General features: G+C 46.7%; 1 protein-coding gene across 1 annotated transcript in view; it reads right to left on the reverse strand.

Moving 5' to 3' along the window:
* Positions 1-822: 822 nt before the first annotated feature.
* The window catches only part of adgrl1a (adhesion G protein-coupled receptor L1a), a gene marked incomplete at its 3' end in the record, with an annotated part of 151,638 nt that continues 131,529 nt past the window's right edge, over positions 823-20,931 (reverse strand). The window contains exons 13-26 of the mRNA XM_080447805.1: positions 20,158-20,338; positions 19,470-19,592; positions 17,933-18,147; positions 16,803-16,976; positions 14,001-14,210; positions 13,157-13,377; positions 12,707-12,773; positions 12,348-12,439; positions 11,652-11,820; positions 10,745-10,900; positions 7,987-8,083; positions 4,482-4,604; positions 2,386-2,403; positions 823-1,754 (exon numbers count right to left, since the gene is read on the reverse strand). Of these exons, the coding sequence (XP_080303931.1) occupies positions 823-1,754; positions 2,386-2,403; positions 4,482-4,604; positions 7,987-8,083; positions 10,745-10,900; positions 11,652-11,820; positions 12,348-12,439; positions 12,707-12,773; positions 13,157-13,377; positions 14,001-14,210; positions 16,803-16,976; positions 17,933-18,147; positions 19,470-19,592; positions 20,158-20,338 (2,778 nt within the window). The remainder of the gene's footprint in view (positions 1,755-2,385; positions 2,404-4,481; positions 4,605-7,986; positions 8,084-10,744; positions 10,901-11,651; positions 11,821-12,347; positions 12,440-12,706; positions 12,774-13,156; positions 13,378-14,000; positions 14,211-16,802; positions 16,977-17,932; positions 18,148-19,469; positions 19,593-20,157; positions 20,339-20,931) is intronic.

Genomic DNA, 20,931 nt, shown 5'->3' on the forward strand with positions numbered 1-20,931 from the left:
TTTTTTTTTACTTGGATGGTGTGTTGTTTTGACTTTCCCATGTTCTGTAACAAGCACTTCTGTGCGTGTGTGTGTGTGTGTGTGTGTGTGTGTGTGTGTGTGTGTGTGTGTGTGTGTGTGTGTGTGTGTGTGTGTGAGATGTGTGTGTGTGTGTGCGTGTGCGCGTGTGAGTGGGTGTTTGCATGTGCGTGTGCCTTGTAAATGTTCCAGTTTTTTTCTGGCTCAAAAAAGGTATTTTTGGCAACACTGAAGAGCTTTCTGAGAGACTTGTTTCTTCTTTTCAGGGTGTAACGGTGCATCTCACTGTCTCCTAGCTAACTACTCCTGTCAAATGATGACTAAAAAGAGACCTGTACGGGTGGGGTGAGAAAGGGGAAGGAGGGGAAATATAAAAGGAGATTCCTTTTTCTCCAGAGGCATTTCTGCGGATAAATTAGATAAAAACTTCAATAAAGTTTGAAAGTTTTGAGCACAGAGGGGTTGGAGAGGTACATTCAGAGTGCTGGACTTCGGCCTTGGGGAACCGAAGGAATCACGGAGGACTACTGGGACGGAACAGAGACAGAGAGAGAGAGAGAGAGAGAGAGAGAGAGAGAGAGAGAGAGAGAGAGAGAGAGAGAGGGTGAATGTTCTGGACGAACAATCTGCCCCCCATCCCCTCATCCCCGTTTACTCATCTCTCAGATAAATAGATTCAAAAGAAAAAGAAAGGCAACCGAACGAGCAGGAAGTAGAGATAAGCGAGCGCGAGGAGGAATTTCTTGGAGGCGGCTCTCTTGGCCATGAGTATCACAGGTCCCCTCATTCTCCTCCGGGCTCCAGTCACAGACTGGTGACCAGCTGCATCTGTCCGTCTCCCTCGCCGTGGGCGGGCTCCTGCGGCGGGTGGCCCTCCCCGCTCGGCCTGTGGGGCTGAGCCTGGTAGAAGGTCTGCATGGGGGCGCCGCGGGAGCCCAGCGCGGGCCTGCCGGAGCTGTAGTACAGCTCCTCGGGCGGCTGGGCCGAGCGGGGGACCACCTCCAGGGGCTCGGGGCTGCTGTCGGGATAGGGCGAGTCTCGCAGGTTGGTGATGCTGGTGTACAGGGAGTCCCGGGCGGGCGACTCGGCCGCGCCGCTGCCCGCCTGCCCGCCGGCGCTGTGCCCGCTGTGGCCCAGGCTCTCCGTGAGGTCGGCCGTGTAGCTCTCGGACTCCTCCGGGTCGCTCTGGTAAAGGACGGACTGCGCCCGCTGCAGGAGCAGCGGCTCCTCCAGGGCTTTGTACAGCAGCTCCACGTCCTGCGGCGTGCACTGGCGCCCCTCTCGGGACAGGAAGTCCTCGTCGTCGTCCGCCGCGCCCATGGACAGCTCGGGCCCGCCGCCGCCGCCCGGCGCCGTCCCCCGGCCCACGCCGCCGTGGGGCCGTCCCCGAGCCAGGCTGCCGCACACCCTGTTGTCCCCGCCTCCGGTCACGCCCACTCCGCCGACTCCGCCCCGCAGGTTGTTGTGCACCAGCTCAGAGATGATCATCTTCTCGAAGGCGGCCGCGTCGGAGAGGTTTCGCCGGATCCCTCCGCCGCCGAGGGTCTCGGAGCCGCGGGGGTTGAGGAGCGGCGGGGAGCTGTCGCCTCCGCCGCCGCCGCCGCCGCCCAGGAAGTCACAGCTGCCGCCGCCGCCGCCGCCCGGCCCGCCGCGCAGAGAGTAGCTGTTGTTGAAGTTGCCGTTCAGGGGCAGCGTCTCCATTCCACAGGGGTCGCGCGTTTTAGACAGAGTGCTCTCTGGACACGAGACAAACACAAGGACGGAATTATTTTCACCATGTGTGTCAATACGCTGTAAAATCCTCAGTTTGGTTGTATTTGTACACACTCAAGAAATACAGATTGACCACTTTCAAGAGCAGATTTACAAGGTCTCAACACGTTGCATCACTACGTATTGTGAGCTTGTAGATCGATTATTCGCTATTCGCTAAACAACAATGTATAGTACAGTAGATAGGGCTTAAAGGAGTAGTTCACCCACGAAATGACTTGTTTTCTATCAATTACACACCCCATGAAGCCGTGAACATGATTTCTTTGTTTTTATCGCATTCCTGAGCCAATACTTTGAGGAAATCTGAGGAAACTCAGTAGGAGAGTCATCAAATTATTGGCTTAGGAATAAGACAAAAACTTAAATATCTCCATGAATGCAAGGCTTCATGGTGTGTGTAATTGATAGAAAATAAGGGTTGGGGGTTAGGGTTTTGGGTGAACTACTCCTTTAAGTGTTTAACTTAACACTGAGGTATAAAGTAAAATTACATTTTAATTGGCATTTAAAACACATATATATATATATATATATATATATATATTTGATATTGTAATATCATTTAATTATGAAGATAATCCAATTTCTTACTTGGGTCACGAAAGGTTCCTGTGAATCCACGAGGAAGCCATGTGGATGAAAACAAAAGGTTTTGGTCAGTAACTGTATTGTTCAGTGATATATGACATGAATGTATTCCCTTTTATGAACAATTCACAAATTAATCAAAAATAGGAGGAAAGAAATCTCCTTATCCAGCTCCCTTTTTTCAAACGCATGCACGCGCTCACTCACTCACAAACGTGTGCACACACACTCTCTCACACACACACTCTCTCACACACACGAAACATGCACACGAAATCTGCACACAGTTAAAAAACACACAGGAAACATGCACATAAAACACAGTCACACACACACACACACACACACACACACACACACACACGAAACATGCACACGAAACATGCATACGAAATCTGCACACAGTTAAAAAACACACAGGAAACATGCACATAAAACACAGTCACACACACACACACACACACACACACACACACACACACACACACACACACACACACACACACACACGCACACGCACGCGCACACGCACACGCGCACACGCGCACACGCGCACACGCGCGCCCACAAGGAACACACACGCTCATGTGCAGGCAAATTAACTCTATTGCATGCACACTCACTCCTGCACCTTAGACGTTTGACACGCTGTTCCACTGTCGTTTACACCTCAGCCACCGGAAATACTTTCAATATTTATTTACTACCGTCGGCCCCTGGATATAAATAATTCATGTACCACCTCATAAAGTAACAGTAATGTTTATTTTACGACTCGCCTTCAAACGCACACAAAAGATGTTGTGTTTTTTTTTCTTTTTTTCTCCCAAGCCGCCATCACATACCAAAGCGCACGCCAAAAGAATGTAATGCGTGGTACGATTTTAATCAACATTCTTCTTTCAGCGGTGGTGGTAAGAGAGGCTAATTAGTCATTCTAATGAAGTGCCCTCCATGCTTCTTCCCTCCCTCCCTCCCTCCCTCCCTTCTCACTTCTAAAAATGTCCCTGCTGCCAAAGCCCGTGGCCGTCAGGCTTGACGCATTGTGGGCCTTTAAAATATTTAACGGAAACGCCGCCTTAAATTTCAGCCCCTCAGACACTAGGTCCCCATACGCCACAGCACATGCTCAGTCAGCGCCCAGCCACACGCACTCCCAGCTCCCCCCTTCTCTGGTGAATATTAATACTGGTGTAGAGCTATTACCACAGCCTCGGGTCTAACCTAACACACACACAAACACACAGACACGCACACGCACACACACACACACAGACACGCACACGCACACACACACACACACACACACACACACACACACACACACACACACGCACAGAGACAGACAGAGTGGAGGGCAGAGAGTGCTGCACAGCACACCCATAAAAAGTTAATTTAACTCAAGAGAATGTACAAGATATGTAACCAAATGGACCTTTACGGGTCCCTGCATTTGGTTACATTTGAGCATTCTCAGAGTACATTTGTCCATTCTCAGAGTACATTTGTACATTCTCTGAGCCAGAAATGGATACATTAACATTGAACAGGTTACTGTCTCTTGAACACACACACACACGCACACACGTAACATAAGTATAAACCCATAAGTGACTTCCATCCGGACAGCACTTCAATCAATCATATTCACACCGGCGAGTGTGACGTACAAACAAAATGGCCGCCGTGTCAATATGGTCAATATCCAGTAAGCAGTCTGGTATTCTTCTACAGGAATTGCAACTTAGGGCTGATCGAATTCCACTATCCTCAAGATTGCTGCCTCTGTCACATTACACAGCATGTCAATTTACTTTCACTCAATTTGTGACAGTTAGTATAAAGACGACACGATTAGAAAGCGGGTGGCTGGTTATACTGCAGTGCTTCAACGAATCAACACTGATTCAGTTTGACAGCTACATACAGTGGCCTGACAGTGCAAGCGTGCGTGCATGCGTGTGTACGTGCAGGTGAACATGCATAAACACTCTCACGTCAAAACATTGCCAGAACAGCAGACAGGCAAACAACAACAACAGCGAACGCGCAGGCACAAGACGCACACAACAGCACAGAGGAGAGCGCGGGGGCCTAACCGGTGGAGTTGAAGACCCCAGGTGATGGAGGAGTGAAGCTCTCAGCCAGCAGAGTGTTGTAAGGGGAAGTGCCGGTGCGCGTCTGCAGCACTGGGTTGGTCAGGAGATGGTTGCCCATGGTCGCTATGAGACACGCAAAAAAATCACACACCACCATGATCACCTATTATACGTAGAGATCATGTACCGATACCATTTTCTCCTTCCCGATACCAATCCCGATACCCAACACTCGCATATCGGTCGATACCGAGTACCGATCCGATACCATGCGTAATAAAAAAAAAACGAATCTAGGACAGTGGTTCTCAAAGTGGGGTCCAGGGACCCTCAGGGTTCTTTGGGGAGGTTCCAAATGGACCCTTACAAGTCTATCTGAAAGTTATGGGGGTCCTTGAAATGAAACGGTTTGAGAACCACTGATCTAGGAATTAACAAAAAAAATCCATTAATAATAGTTCAAGTGCAGCTCCAAGTTAGTAAAATAATAATATTAATTGTACAGTAAGAATATAAAACAGTAGTGCAACATCAATTCAAAATGTTACTTGTAAATGAAATATCATCATGTGATATATTTCACGGAATGGCACAGACTGGCACACTCGCCGATACCGATACCAGCATTTTAGGCAGTATCGGCAGCTTTTCCGACACTGGTATCGGTATCGGAACAACTCTAATTATAAGCGCTTGCGTAATTTCCACTCCCTCGTACAGCGGCATTGCGCGGCGAAAGTAGCACATAGCGCTGCGACACGATGTGAGCTTTAATAGCACATCGCAATGCGATGCAACATGAGCTTGTAGGTGATGTTGTGCTATTTTCAGCGCGGCCAAGAAAGTATAACTCAGGCTTTTGTCAGATTTCCTCTTTGTCAGCTATGGACTCACAATAGCAGCAGGAAAAAAAAGAAGAAGAAAAATGTAGGTGCAGCGTACTGGAATTCAGACTTTCAGACTCAATAACATTTTTTGAATCATAAACATATTTGCTGTTTATTCAAACGGGGAGGGGTGTGTGTGGGGGGGGGGGTGTATTTGTGTTATGGTGACACTTTATGGAGTAATGCATTTACACGCAGTACCCCTGGATGTTTACGCACTGAGATTGTAACCTTTGAGTAAAAATACAATTGGTAAGGGAAAGCTGCTGTTTGGAGAGTTGCCATTCAAGATTTTTTATTTATATATTTATTTAGCCATTGCTCTCACAGTGCCGTTGGTGTGTGTGTGTGTGTGTGTGTGTGTGTGTGTGTGAGTGAGTGTGAGTGTGAGTGTGAGTGTGTGTGTGTGTGTGTGTGTGTGTGTGTGTGTGTGCATGTGTGTGAGCGGGGGGGGGGCCAGTAATGCATACCATTATGTCGTTGAGGGGTGCAGCCATTCAAGCACAGTTCATTTCACAGTGAAATGTGAATGCCACTGCAAGACAAATATAATTCAAGGAAATGGCACATTGAGAATGTTGTAGGATGCCCATGTATGGCTGCAGCCCTCGGGCAACTCAAACAGAAATGCCATGAAATTAAAAATAGGACAGCATGACAGAGAGTGGTCCGGGGCCCACCGCAACCTTCAGCTCTTAACGGCCGCCGTTCATCACCATCTCACGTATGCACGCACGTACGTTTGCGCGTGCACGTGCACGCGCACGCGCACGCGCACACACACACGCACGCACGCACGCACGCACACACGCACGCACGCACGCACGCACGCACACACCCACACACAGCCAGGGTTGCAGGAATTCTACAACACAAGTCTGTGATTAACACATTTGCTGGGTCACAAACAGAGCTGTTTACTTATTTATCCTTAATTCCAGCCTCTACTACTCTTTCTTATCTCTCAAGCGAGCCTCGCAAACTCTCTCCTTCCATTCTGTGCGATGCTCTTCCATTTCTCTTCACTCAATCATTCCCTTTCTCTCTCGCTGCCTCTCTCTCCCTATCTCGCCAAATGGGCTTTTTCTCTCTCCACAAACAACGCCAAATTACTACGGATTATCTGTCCGCAAGCACATCACAGTACCTCAATTTTCCTGCAGAAAATTAAAGAAGCTACTTTTAAGTGGCCAGAGTGTACAGTACGGTAAGTAGGGCATGGGGGAAATGTGGGAGTGTGTGTGTGTGTGTGCGTGTGCGTGCGTGTGCATGCGTGTGTGTATGTGTGTAGGGAGCTATGCATCTTGTCTCCTGGACACATCACTATTGTCTGGAAGAGAAAGCGGTTCACAGGGATAGTGAACTGGGGGAGGTCACAGAGATTAGAGATGCAGATGATAACGCCCCCCTTTTCTTTTCATTATCCCTCCATGATAGGGCCTCTATTTCTATCCCTCTCCCCCTCTTCTCGGCCCATCTCCATCACTCTCTCTCTCTCTCTGTCCGTCTCTCTCTCTCTCTCTCTCCACATCCGTGACAGAGCTGCCTTCTTGCACTTTCTGCCAACTGGCAAACCTTTGTTTTTTCACTGGAGAGCAAAGAGAAGTAAAGGCTCTGCGGTTGCGTTTCACGGTGAACTGCAGTGTGATCCAGAGAACCCGCCTTCATGGGCTTGTTGCTCGCTCCCTTGTGATGACAGGCCCCCGGAAACCGACACTCCCAACCTCACACACACACACACACACACACACGCACGCACACGCACACACACACACACACACACACACACACACACACACACACACACACACACACACACACACACACACACACACACACAGCTTTTCAGGCATCGAGTCGTCGCGGCAAACCTCTTCCTCATTGCAGTCCCCCCCCATCCTGCTCCTGTCACTCTCCTCAATTAGAATAATTACCCCCTGTTCGCTCGCACGCTAATCAGTTCATTAAAAACAAAATGGAATGAAATTAGCATAGAGAGTGATGGCTGATTTAGCGACTGCCTCCTTGTCATCAACGCAGCCAGACGTCCCCCTCCCCTCCCCTGCCCTCCCCTCCCCGTTCCCGCGCCTTGCTCCGTCCCCTAACCTCAGCCAACCTCTCTCTCTCTCTCTCTCTCTCGTGTGGCCCCTGTGACTGTGACTCTGGTGATGATGGCACAATGACGCCACCGCCTCGCTGAGGCGACAGCCAGACAGTGACAAGGACACTGCTGCCACTGGAGGCTCCACGCCACGCCGCAGCCTTTGCTTCTTCAACTTCCTCCTGTATCTTGTATCTTGTTGCACGGAATACACAAGTCAAGGCACCCAAGTGCCTCACTGCGTGCTGGCTGTGTGCACAGTATGTGTGTCTCTCTGTGTACAAGTGTCCATGTGTTTGTGTGTCTAATTAGACACGTGTCAGTGTGTATAATTGGCCAATAGCAGCAGGGGTACAACATTGTTGTACGCCAGTGGCACACACCGAAAATAGCAGACGCACAAGCTCACAACGCGCCGGCGACTCGCTATTTTCGGCATATGACACCATCATACGATCGAGTACTAATCAGGCTAGCCGCTAGAGAGTGTGCGGTGACGGCGTGGGAGGGGCCTCACCGCGGTTGAGCGTCGGCGTGCTGTTGATATCTCCCGCCATGAAAGAAGACTCCGTCTGCTTCCGCACCGTGTCGTTCCACATCCTGCGGATCCGACTCTGGAAGAGGGAGCATGGAGAGGAGCGCAGTGAGTGGCAGCAGACAGAGAGACAGAGTTAAATATAGAAACATTGCTTGGTAGACTTTGTGACTCAGTGGGGGCTAGTGTAATCGGAACGGCGGGGCTCTCGTTCTAATCCGCAAAGAGCGACAAAATAGGAACAACAACAACAGACAGCGGAGATACACAGGGCATTCGGGTAAACAGGCTCTGGCGTCTACGTTTGTGTTAACAAGACGGGAGGCTAATAGAGTGGAGATGCGGAGGATGTGATTACAGTCACTGATCCCATTGTCACTCGGAGGCTTCTGATTACGACATGCAAGGGCTTGTTTACTGATTGCGGACAGACAGCTGAAGTGCTGTCATAAGTGTGGAGAGCGCTCGGTCTGTGCGCCCCGCATGCACGCTAGCATGTGTGTGCGCGCGTCAACCATGACTTTGCATATATTGTGTGTACAATGTATATATCGTCACTATTGCGCAGCAACCTTGTGTCTTCATGTTTCAGCTTTTTATGTTTTATTTTATAATTTATTAGTGCCCTACTTCGTCATACAAGAGTGTCACGCAAAAGTAGTGAAACTGTAGACGATCGGTTATTTCTGCTATTTTGGAAAGTATAAATATATATATAATATAACCAATGAAAAGCATTAACAAGAGCTTGCGACTATATTGGATCCATTGGAACACAGGTTCTTCATTCCATTTCCTGACAAATTATGGTTTTGCGACTATGTATATATAGTATACAACAGTATACCTAGTACATATACTGTATATATATATATACAGTAAAATGTGTGTATACTGTGTGTGTGTGTGTGTGTGTGTGTGTGTGTGTGTGTGTGTGTGTTTATTTGTTTATTTAAACGGATCCCCATTAGCTGACGCCTTAACGTCAGCTAGTCTTCCTGGGGTCCAAGACATAAAAATACATTAACAAAAAAATCCAACACATCACAGTGTATTACAAAGAAATACTAAAAACAACAAAAAATAATAGTACATTTTACAAAAGTCGAATATCACATAAAAAGAGAAACCAACATAAAAGGTCACACAGTGTGTGTGTGTGTGTGTGTGTGTGTGTGTGTGTGTGTGTGTGTGTGTGTGTGTGTGTGTGTGTGTGTGTGTGTGTGTGTGTGTGTGTGTGTGTGTGTACAGTATGTATTATATATAGTGTTTGTGTTTATACTACACTTGTATGCGTGTGACCGTGCTTCTCTGTGTTTGCCTTCATGCTCGGACGTGCATGACTGTGCGTGTATTCAGTTATGCGCACCACTGGCTGCGCGTGTGGCATCATTAAATGGCGTTCGCTGTGTCCTTGTTCTGACCTGTCTGGGTGCTGTGGCGTGACGGGCTTGGCTGCCTGGGTAATAGAGCTCAACAGTGACCGCCCACTTTCCTCAACAGCCCAGTCTCTCCACAAGTGAATTTCCAATTTATTTACTCCAGTTGTTTCTCTAACTTTTTCATTTCAAGGACCTCCAAAACTCTGAGAGTTACAAGGGTCGATTTGGAACCACCTTCAAGGAACCCGAGGATCCCTTGACCCCACTTTGAGAACCTCTGCATAGACTTTTCAGAAGGTTCTTATAGAAAGAGTTTTTAAGTCTGGTTCCAAGCCAACTATCTATGACATTGGAAACAAGTCCGCAAGGACTTTCATGAACGGACCTGTTAGACAAAGTATTTTAAATGTAACTGTGTTGTTTTACATTTTTTGCCTAATAAAATATTCAATCAATCAATCAAAGACAGTGGTTCTCAACCTGTGGGTAGGGACCCCCAGGGGGTCCGCAGATGATTTTGGGGGGGGGTCCCCAGATGACAGTGAAGTGACAATTTAAGGACTTTTAACACATTCCATGCCAGACGTTAATCTCATAATGTACTCACCAGTGCCAACGTGTTATTGTTGTTTTTTTCACGTCGCCATAGACCTTGTTAAAATCCTTAAGATCGAGCTGTGCACTGTCTGTATACATCGGCAACATCTCACTGAATCTACCAGTGAAAACCACGTGTCAAACGGAGCTCCATGGTTGTAGTTAGAGCGGTTTACGTTAAACAGTGATATGCGAGGAGAAAAAACTACAAGGAGAAAAATCAGTTTCAGTTTCGTCATTAGAACGAGGGAGAGACTGACTGAGCTCTATATTGAGGTTGGTCTGACCTGTCTGTGTGCTGCCGCGTGGCGGGCCTGGCGCAGGGCCAGATTAGCACTATGTGGTGCCCCAGGGCGACCTCAAGTTGAAGTGCCCCCCCCCTGCTCCCTGGGGCGGAGGTATGGCTTGAGGCTGGGGGAGGTCGGCCGCACGCAAAAATGGATTTTGTTAGTTTCTTTTCGGTTTTTGGTTACTTTATTTTGGTTTTAGGGTTAGGGTTATGTTATTTCATTCTTATTTAAAAAAAAATGGTGCCCCCATTGGCTGGTGCCCCAGGGCACTCGCCCCCTACGGCCTATGGGTAATCCGGCCCTGCCTGGCTGCCAGTGTAAGCGGTTGCTCTGACCTGTCTTTATGCCGCCGTGTGGCGGGCCTGGCTGCCAGTGTAATAGTTCTGACCTGTCTGTGTGCCGCCGCGTGGCGGGCCTGGCTGCCAGTGTAATAGTTCTGACCTGTCTGTGTGCCAGTGTAATAGTTCTGACCTGTCTGTGTGCCGCCGCGTGGCGGGCCTGGCTGCCAGTGTAATAGCGGTTGTTGGCACGCAGGGCAGAGTTCTTCAGGGAGCCGTGGGAGCTGGTCGTAGAGGTGCGGCTGCAGCAGTAGGAATGACGAAGACATTTACTGTACTCCTTATGGACCTTGTGGTAGAGCGGAGGCAAAAACAAAACAGGTTTTAGGTTTTACAGCCACTCATAAATACATATACGCTTAGATTGACTGGCCCTGCACCGCTCTCTGTAAGGCTGGCTGCTAACACGGCTACAGTGAAATGTACTTAATGCACTCTTATTCCCAGGCCTGTCAGAGGGACACGACTCAGAAACGATCTGTACATCATGTCTGTCAATCCATCCCCCTGCTCTGTCGGTGTGCCATGTAGCTGTCCTCATATCTGTCCGTCCAACTACTTTATCCATCCATCCATCCATCCATCCAATAATCATACTCTGCCTGATTAAACAAAACATATAAATAGTAACACATAAGAAGCAAAGATTTGAGTTACAAATGTTTGCTTTAAAAAAAACATATATTCAAAGATTTGCACAAATTGTCCACGATTTTTCAAAAAATAGCAGATCTACAAGCCAAATAGCCAAAGAAATCTAAAATGACACAGATGCGTTCCGGGATTGAAGGGGTTAAACAAAAAATATAAATAGTAATACATAATAAATAAATAATAAATAATACAGGTTAAATATATTTTAACCATTGCACCCCCTCACTTGTATGTCATTCCCTATATTCATTCATTCATACATTAGTGTGAACCAGAAAAATTCTTCATTCATTCATTCATTCATTCATTCATTCATTCATTCGGGCGAACCAGTCAATTCAACCATTCATTCAACACAGCAGCCAGGCTGTGCGTGGTTGTCACACCTTCTTCTGCAGGGCACAGTGGAAGATGAAGATGAACATGCCCTGGAAGGCATTGAAGGTGGTGAAGAGGTAGGCCATGATGACCGTGTTCTCGTTGATGAAGAGGAGGCCGAAGGCCCAGGTCAGACCCAGGAGGAAGAGCAGGGCGATGGCACCCAGTGCCCACGACCTGAGGGGAAACACACCGACTTTATTTCACCTTTCAAGTCCGTCAACATCGACCGTTATTGTTATTTAACTCCCACTCCCACTCACAACCTTTTTTCCATGGAGAGCCTCTGAGACGCGCACATACACACTATACAGTATGTGTGCGCGTTGCGTCGTGAGCTGAAGATCGGCTGTATTAGCTATTTTTAAAACTATTCTCTTCAGGGGGTCCCTGGGACAAACATTTTCAGATGGGGGAACTACTGATGTATGGCGCCCCTCCAAGGGGGGCCCGCACCCTAGGTTAGGGAAACACTGATTTAACTCCTTACCACCTAGAGACTGAATCAATGTTGGAGCATGATGGATGGCGTTTCACTGTGATTGCAGTGGCTCTTTGGCGTAACTCCAACGAGGCGGACTTAACAAGAGAACTCACTTGATTGCACCTCACAAAATTGCATTTCGCTTCTTGTACCCTGGGCCTGTACAGTGTGTGTTGTGACAATAAAAAAACCTTTCTCGATTCTTCATTCTTGAACTCACTTGATGTTATCCAGGCGGCTGGAGTCGGGTTTCAGTGCAGAGGAGTTGCGGATCATCTTGTGCAGCGTGATCATGAGGAACACCAGGTTGAGCTGAGAACACGGAGGAACACGGAGTCAATCTGCTGTGAACAACGCTTACCAAGAGCAAACTTTGAACTATTAAGAGCCTCAGCAAAAGTACGACGAAATGATATCACAGCAGCACACCGTACAGGATCCTGAGTGTTAATTTAACTCAGAGAACGTACAAATGTAACCAAACGGACCCCGTAAGGAGTTATAAATGGATGAATTAACACTGAGGATTTTACTGTGTGAAGTGAGAGGCATAACACTGTCTGAGTGCAGAACTAATACCATAATAACAAATGAAACGGGTCCAATGAAGCTCCAGATGAAGTAGTTATCCACTCTCAGCCAGCATCTAGGATGAGACAGAGGATAAGAGAGAGTTACACTCATGCACACAAGTAGGCCTGCACGCAAATACAGGCGCACGCACGTGCACGCACACACACACACACACGCGCACGCACGCACACACACGCACCCACACACACACACACACACATACACACACACACACGCGCGTGCACACACACACACTACGTATTCCCTAGTCTCGGTGGATTATTTTATGGAAGCTAATCATCAGGCTTTGGTTAAGTGTGCTCTGAAAAGCCAGTCCACAGGGAGGCGCGGCAGCCACGCTCACACTACGCCCGTATATTACATTTCCTGCTGAGGGAATAGCATAATCCTGCTTCTCAATCTGCAGGTGCAAAGAGGCCCGGGCTTCACACGTACGCTTTCTTGGTCCCATAGCTCCTGTAGTCAATGGCCGCCGAGATGCCCACCACCAGCGCCGGGAAGCAGTAGCCGCAGAGGTAGTAATACTTCTTGCGGGAATACTCGCTCTCAAACACCTCCACCAGCATGAGGTAGAGCTGCACGCCCTCCAGACACATCCAGGAGAAGGCGGCCAAGAAGAAGAAATGCAGGAGGCCGGCGAAGATGGGACAGGCGATCTGATGAGACCCCGAGAGAGAGAGAGAGAGAGAGAGAGAGCGGGAGGGAGAGAAAGAGAGAGAGAGAGAGAGAGAGAGACGGAATGAGCGGGAAGAACGGGGGGGAAAATAGAACAGCAGGAAAAAAGCGGGAGGAGGTGGTGGAACGGTGGAAAGAGACACAAGGTAAGTGGAGAAAAAAAGAGAAACCGGAAAGGACAGAATAGTCGTTTCCCCATGCCAGACGCTGTGGCCTTAGGGCGCGTGTAAATTTTAAACGCCCGGCCTCGGGCAGTGGTGGAAAGTAACTAAGTACTGTAACACAACAGTACATTTACTTAAGTACTGCATTCTGCGTAATGAGTACTTTCTCCTTTTGGTACTTAAAGTACATTTTTGATCTATTCTGATACCAATACTTTTGTACTTTTACTCAAGTAAATTTCGAAATCCGGACTTTTACTTGCAACAGACTATTTCTACATTGCAGTATTGATACTTTTACTTAAGTAAAACATTTGAGTACTTTTTCCACCACTGGCCTCGGGACACAAAGGGGGTTGATAAACCCCCTTACCCCCTCCCCCCCCCGCCCCCCCCGCCCGGTGAGTCCTGGTAATAAGTCAAAGAGGGAGAAAGCTCACGTGGTACTGGGTCTTGTCGATGCCGATGAGGAAGAGCAGCTCGGCGATGAAGAGGTTGATGCAGAGGTTCTTGTGGATGGTGTTGCGGTCGGTCTGGAGGCCCCGCAGGAAGCAGAAGGTGGAGATGCAGATGGCCAGACACACCAGGGAGATGACGATGCCCACCCAGGTGATGACGAACAGGATCAGCTCGTGCATCCGCCCGGGGTACTGAGGAGACAACATGAAGGGATGGAGCGGGAGGGAGAGAGAGAGAGAGAGAGGCCACAGGGCCGGGGAGACAGGGGCGGATCAGACGAAGAAAGGAGAGTGAAGGGAGAGAGAAGTAACAGAAGGAATAAAGAGATAAGAGGCGGGAAGGTTGGAAACAATAGGGAGGAGGGGATCAGTGAGATATAGAAATGGAGGGACGGAGGGGCGGGCGGTGGTTTGAGAAAGAACAAGATTGCTTCACTTAATATTTGTAAATATATGCAGGAACGCTAAAGTGTCGAGACAAGAGACAAGACGTGTTGGAAAAATACATGACATTCAAATTCAAGTGAATGTCAGCGGGAGTAGCAGGACATGAATGTGTAAGCGCGCGCCTCCCAGAGAGTCGGAAGAGAGAGGGAATTCAACACAAAGAGCAAGACACCGTCGTGCGTGAGCGTGTGCGTGTGTGTGCGTGTGTGTGTGCGTGCTGTGTGTGTGCGCGCGCGTGTGTGTGCGTGTGTGTGTGTGTGTGTGAGTGTCTGTGTGCGAGCGTGTGTGTGCGAGCATGGGTGCATGTGGGTTTTTGTGAGGATGAGTGTGAATAAACATTACCATTCACAGTGGATGGAATGGATGTCTGCAATGACACAGGGCTGCATTTTAACCACTCTCACTCTGGCATCCCTATTTTGTGCATATCATTATATAAAATAGCTTGTCTACAAGCTCACAATGAATCATGCAACTGTGAGGTTCAAAGCTGGGTACCCCGTGCAAGCACCAAAATGTCTGGCTATAATGGAAAGCCTGTTTGGGCAGAGGATAGATTTCCCTTTGAGCTTCATGCAATACCTCTTGTCAACCAGTAGTGGCCCCACATGACCCCGGGATGTAAATGGCTCAATAGGAGAGCAGGTAGACTAACTACAACCACTGCATTGTGTTGTATTTATTGTATTAATACTCTACCACAGGTGGTTTCAACCTTTTCAGGCTGCGACCCCCCAAAATAATATATATTTGAACTGGGGACCCCCCAAAATAATCATATTTGAACTGGGGACCCCCCAAAATAATCATATTTGAACAGGATGGTATTGCTTTTTTATATGGCCCCCCGATGATGTTTTTCATTTTTTTGTGATATTTTATATTGAAACATTCAAGAAGAGTACCTCAATTTGTCATGCATTGTTGTACTTTAATATATTTAGATGAGTATTTTTTATGGAATATATTATATTGGGTAAAATATACCCAATGTTAGAGGTGTGATAATATTCAACGTTAGTGTTCTAGGGTTAAGAGTTAGGGTTAGGAGTACTTCTTCCATCACTGGTATACACAGAGATACTGCACTGACTGCTGCTGCTCATTCCATCATATTGTTTCTAGCTAGCTGCGCCTTCTATTGAGGCATGAGGTATATCCAAGAATTCTATTAAAATGCTAGACATGTAGTTAGGATACTTGTTTAAATAAAAAAATTGGTTGTTCACTATTTATACCAACATAGATAGCAAGAATAATAGTTATAAAACAAAACAGGTTTTGTCTCCATTTACTTACCGTATATTATACATGAAACGTGCATTGTATTTTACATTGTGGAAATGGCTTTTTCGATCTACGTTCGCATAGTGTTAGCCGTTCAGGTCAGACCACAGCTCATTAACTTTGAAATACTGAAGTAATTGACCATCATTGAGAAAAATGGAAATACAATTATCACAAATGAAATAGTGAGACGCTCTGCTTTCTAATTTATGTTTTTATAGCAGTGAAAGGATTCAGATAATATATTCCAAGACAATTATTAGATAAAATAATGTACACCTTCATTGACCCCCAGAGGGGAAATTCAATATACAGTAGCAGCAGCATTGTATTATCAATACCCTATTAAAAGATATAGTATGGAATTGATAACTATCATTTTGCTCATGTCATTAGTTGTGTCGGTGTTCCACAAACAAATTACTATTCAAGGGATCTGAAGGCTCAGCTAATATAAGTAAAGCCTTTAAAAACAAATTGGTTATACACTGGAGTAATACATGTTTGTTTTTTTGTAGCCCCCTGGAGAAAAATGCACAAGCATTTACTCAAGTATTATGCTTAAGTCAAGTTTCTATGTACTTTTGCTTTACTTGAGTATTTCAATTTTTTGGTGTTTTATACATCTACTCCATTACACCTCAAATATAGCAAATATTGTAGTTTTTACTCAATTACAATTAGTTTTAGTTTTAGTTAGCAGTTACTCAACAGATTTAGAATATTTAGAATTAACCAAATTATTATTTTTCAAAAATAGCAGATCTAAAAGCTCACAATGCATTGCATCGCGACACATTGAGCTTGTAGAGCAGCTATTTCTTAATTGCCCAAGTATAAAATAGGGCATAAGTGGTTAATGATCAATCATTATGGCCCAATAACATGATATATATTTATGATTCTGAAAAAAAGGCATTCTGCACAATCAGCACTTTCACTTATTCTACTTCAAGTAAAGTTTTATGCTTTACTGTATGCGGTCCAAACTCTGAGCATTTCTTCCAGCACTGAAAACCAGAGTATTTAGTCTTGTTCTCCGTCACTCACATCGGGTTCGTGGTGAGCCATGAGCACGGCGAAGTTGGTGAGGTGGCTGCAGGAACAGGTGGTGTGGGTGCTGTTGGTGTCCAGCAGTCTGCAGCCCTGCGAGGACCACTGGCCCGTCATGGAGCGCTCCGAGTAGTTCCAGAACGAGCAGTTTGGACTGTAGTGGTTCTCCAACTGGGGAGGGGAGAGGGGAAACACACAGAGAGGACGATGACAGGAAATCGATTGTTAATTCATTTCTATCAGGATAACCGTTAGCCAACGCCATGACGTTAGCTAACATTTTGGCCGGTATGTATAGGACTACTGTACGTTAACGTAGGGCTTAGTGCAGCAGATAACAGCAATATTTAGGGAGAAACGTCAAATGGTGAAATTTGGTACAAATCATCTTTGGAGGTCACTCTTCGATTTAAGAAACCAGGCCACTCGTAAATCAAAGATGGCAGTGTAAGGTGGAGCTAATAAACAGACCTGTAGGTGTCTGAGCGTGAAAGGTGGGCTAATACAGACATGGCAACTCTGGGCAGCTATGGTGGAGCTAATAATAGTCTGAGCGTGAACACCACCACTATAAGGTGGAGCTAATAAACACACCTGTAGGTGTCTGAGCATGAACATTAAGGTGGAGCTAATAAACACACAGGTGTCTGAGCGTGAACAATAAGGTGGAGCTAACAAACACACCTGTAGGTGTCTGAGCGTGAACGATAAGGTGGAGCTAATAAATAAACACACCTCTAGGTGTCTGAGCGTGAACAATAAGGTGGAGCTAATAAACACACCTGTAGGCGTCTGAGCGTGAACACCATCACTATAAGGTGGAGCTAATAAACACACCTGTAGGTGTCTGAGCGTGAACAATAAGGTGGAGCTAATAAACACACCTGTAGGTGTCTGAGCGTGAACAATAAGGTGGAGCTAATAAACACACCTGTAGGTGTCTGAGCGTGAACAATAAGGTGGAGCTAATAAACACACCTGTAGGTGTCTGAGCGTGAACACCACCACTATAAGGTGGAGCTAATAAACACACCTGTAGGTGTCTGAGCGTGAACAATAAGGTGGAGCTAATAAACACACCTGTAGGTGTCTGAGCGTGAACAATAAGGTGGAGCTAATAAACACACCTGTAGGTGTCTGAGCGTGAACACCACCGGCTCCGTGAGGAACACCCTGCTGGACTCCTTGTTGATGGAGGCGGCGATGACGTGGGAGTTGACCGCCAGCCCACGCCCACCCTGGCCCGGCCCGCCGGCCTCCAGCTCCATCTTGACCGTGGCGTTCTCGGTGGACAGGAAGGAGCCCAGGTTCTTGTAGAGGACAAAGACCACCTTCACTTGGCCTGGAGAGAGAGAGAGTGAGAGACAGAAAGAGACAGGGAGAGAGGAAGCAGGTTGAAAGGTTTAAAAAAAGAGAGAAAGATGGATATTACGTGAAAAGATAGATACAGACAGAGGGAGGGGAGAGCAGAGATGAGAAAAAAGAGACAGAACAGAGAAATGGGGGCATAATATGGTAATGACAGAGAGAGAGAGAGAGAGAGGCGTAGATAGAGAGTGAGAAAGTGACAGGGCGAGAACGAGGGAGACAGAGAGAGGGAGTTAGTGGAGGTTAGAGGGATGGTAAGGAGCGTTTCATTTTGACTGCTGGAAGAGAGCGAGATTTAATGTGGAGGGCAATGGAACATTCATCCCTCAAGCATTCACAGATCTCTTATTATTCCATATGAATATTTCATGTGCGTTTGTTTCAATCATTCTAATCTCGTTCCCCGGCGCAGAGCCGAACGGAGACAGAAAACAGAGAAAAGGAGGCAGGGGGATGGAAGGACGGGGGGGGGTTAGAGAGGAGGGGAGGAGTGATAGAAGAAGAGGGTGGGGTGGAGGGTGAAATGGGAGAGATGAGAGAGGGGGATAAGATGGCGGAGAGACGGAGCGAGAGAGAACGGAAGAGGGAGGAGAGAAGAAGAAGCGCAAGTGCTGAGATTGCTCTGTCAGGCTGGGCCCTGATAGTAATCTACACGCCTCCCCAGCTATTCTATTAAGACGGGCCGTTAAGAAACCATCAGGAAAAGAAATTGTCTCAGCGCTTTTGTTAATCTGATTAGCCCATTATTATGAACCAATAACTTAGTCAACTGCATGCAGATTGTTTTAACCCGTTCAATCCGGAAACGCGTCCGTGTCATCTTAGATGTCTTTGGCTATTCAATTATATATTTTTTAATCGTGAACATTTGCGCAAATCTTTGAATATGTATTTTTTTAAGCGAACATTTGTAAAATATTTCGTTCCAGGGACCCTCCAGAAGCAAAGACTTGAGTTAAAAATGTTGTTTCAAAAAAATATATGTATTCAAAGATTTTCCCAAACATTCAAGATTTTTCAAAAATAGCAGATCTACAAGCTCGTAGTGCGGCACTCGGTGCCGCACTATGAGCTTGTCTATCTGCTATTTTTGAATAGCCCAAAGTATAAAATAAAAATCTAAAATGACAGTATGTGCTCCCGGATTGAATGGGTTAAGCTTGCATGAAAATGCAAATGGGGGGGAAACACGAGAGAGTTTCAACTCTCTCTCTCTCCAGAGATACAGTATGTCCATTATTATAGGGTTAGAGGGGGTTTGGGGGGGAGGAGGAGGAGGGGGGGGGGGCTGCTGACCATTGCGGCTGTACTGTTTGATGGTGGACGCGGAGAGCTGGATGGTGCTGTCACTGGCGTAGCTCTGCGGGAAAAACAAGTCCTGGAGGTCCATCTCTGTGTTCAGCACGTGCACCTCCATGTCTGGAGTCCAGGGAGGGAGAGAGCACCACAAAATAATGAGACAACAAGCGTTATATATACGTCTCTGTCAGATGGAAACCTCATATGTCCGAAAAAACTAAACTTGCTATAATTTTCAGGATTCAAATTAAAAAAGCATCACACCGAGCTCAAAATAGCTTGCGGAACTGCTACTTTTGATGCTTTTGTGTGACGCTGTAGTATGATCAAGTACGGCGTTAAAGGAGTAGTTCACCCCCAAAAAATACTTATTTTCTATCAATTACAAACCCCATGAAGCCCTGAATTCATGGAGATGTTTTTGTTTTTGGCTGGTCAGTAGCAGACTCAATTGAGTCCCAGCTCGCCGATACAGACATACAAAAGGACTATGGTACATGCCTCCAATCAACCAACCAAGCTACCAACAAGCCTGTCTCTTCCTTGTCTCTGCCCTTAGGGCTTTTTTGTGTTATCCTTTTAGCATCACTGTATTATCGTACCACTGCACTATTTGCAAAACTGTTAATAAAGTATTCAATCAATCAAAGTACGATGCTCCATTTATAACAACATGGGTTCTCACCGATGTTGGGGGCTCTGTCGGAGAAGCGGTTCCCGTACATGTTGTTGGCCAACAGAAAGGCTCCTTTCTCCAGGACGTCCAGCAGCATGGTGGCGGTGTGAGCCTGCTCCGTGGTGTTCATGTCCTGCCACGACTCCAGAGCCTCGGGACGCAGCAGGTTGTCCACCGTCTGCACCACCGCCTGGCACATACAGGGGGAGCAAGAGTTCATTTTTGTACCACCCCACCACACAGTTATAGAGCACCGAAGTTTGACGTAATTTACGCATCCTACCTGGGTCATGTATTTTTTAAGCCCCATTCTGAATTCCCATAGTGTTTAATATCGCGTCATATAATAACTGTGTTCCAAAAATAAACAAATGAGCCCGGCGGCTGAACTCATACAGTATGAATATGAAGCATCAACTGCGGTGAGAAAACGCTAATGTTACCAACGCTGAATTAATTAAATTTTCTTCAGAAACAGACTGTATCAAAACATGAGTGACTGATAAACGATACAGAGCCAACTCCCTGACAATAGGAGAATTTGTTCATTTTTGGACCACAATTCTTATATGAGACATTCTAAGATGACCCAATGTTATTGAGACAAACTTCTGTGACCCAGGGGATGAACGAGTGACGTCAGGACTTCGGTACTCTATAGTAAAGTAACTAACAATTTCACTGTTATTTCCTAGAAAACTCACTATACTCCCCCTGCACTACATTTATTACTGTGCTATGTCAGACATATTACCGTTCTATTTCACACTTACAATTCATTTA

This window comes from Gymnoscopelus braueri (assembly GCF_963280865.1).
Source record: "Gymnoscopelus braueri genome assembly, chromosome: 13".
Taxonomy (NCBI): Eukaryota; Metazoa; Chordata; class Actinopteri; order Myctophiformes; family Myctophidae; genus Gymnoscopelus; species Gymnoscopelus braueri.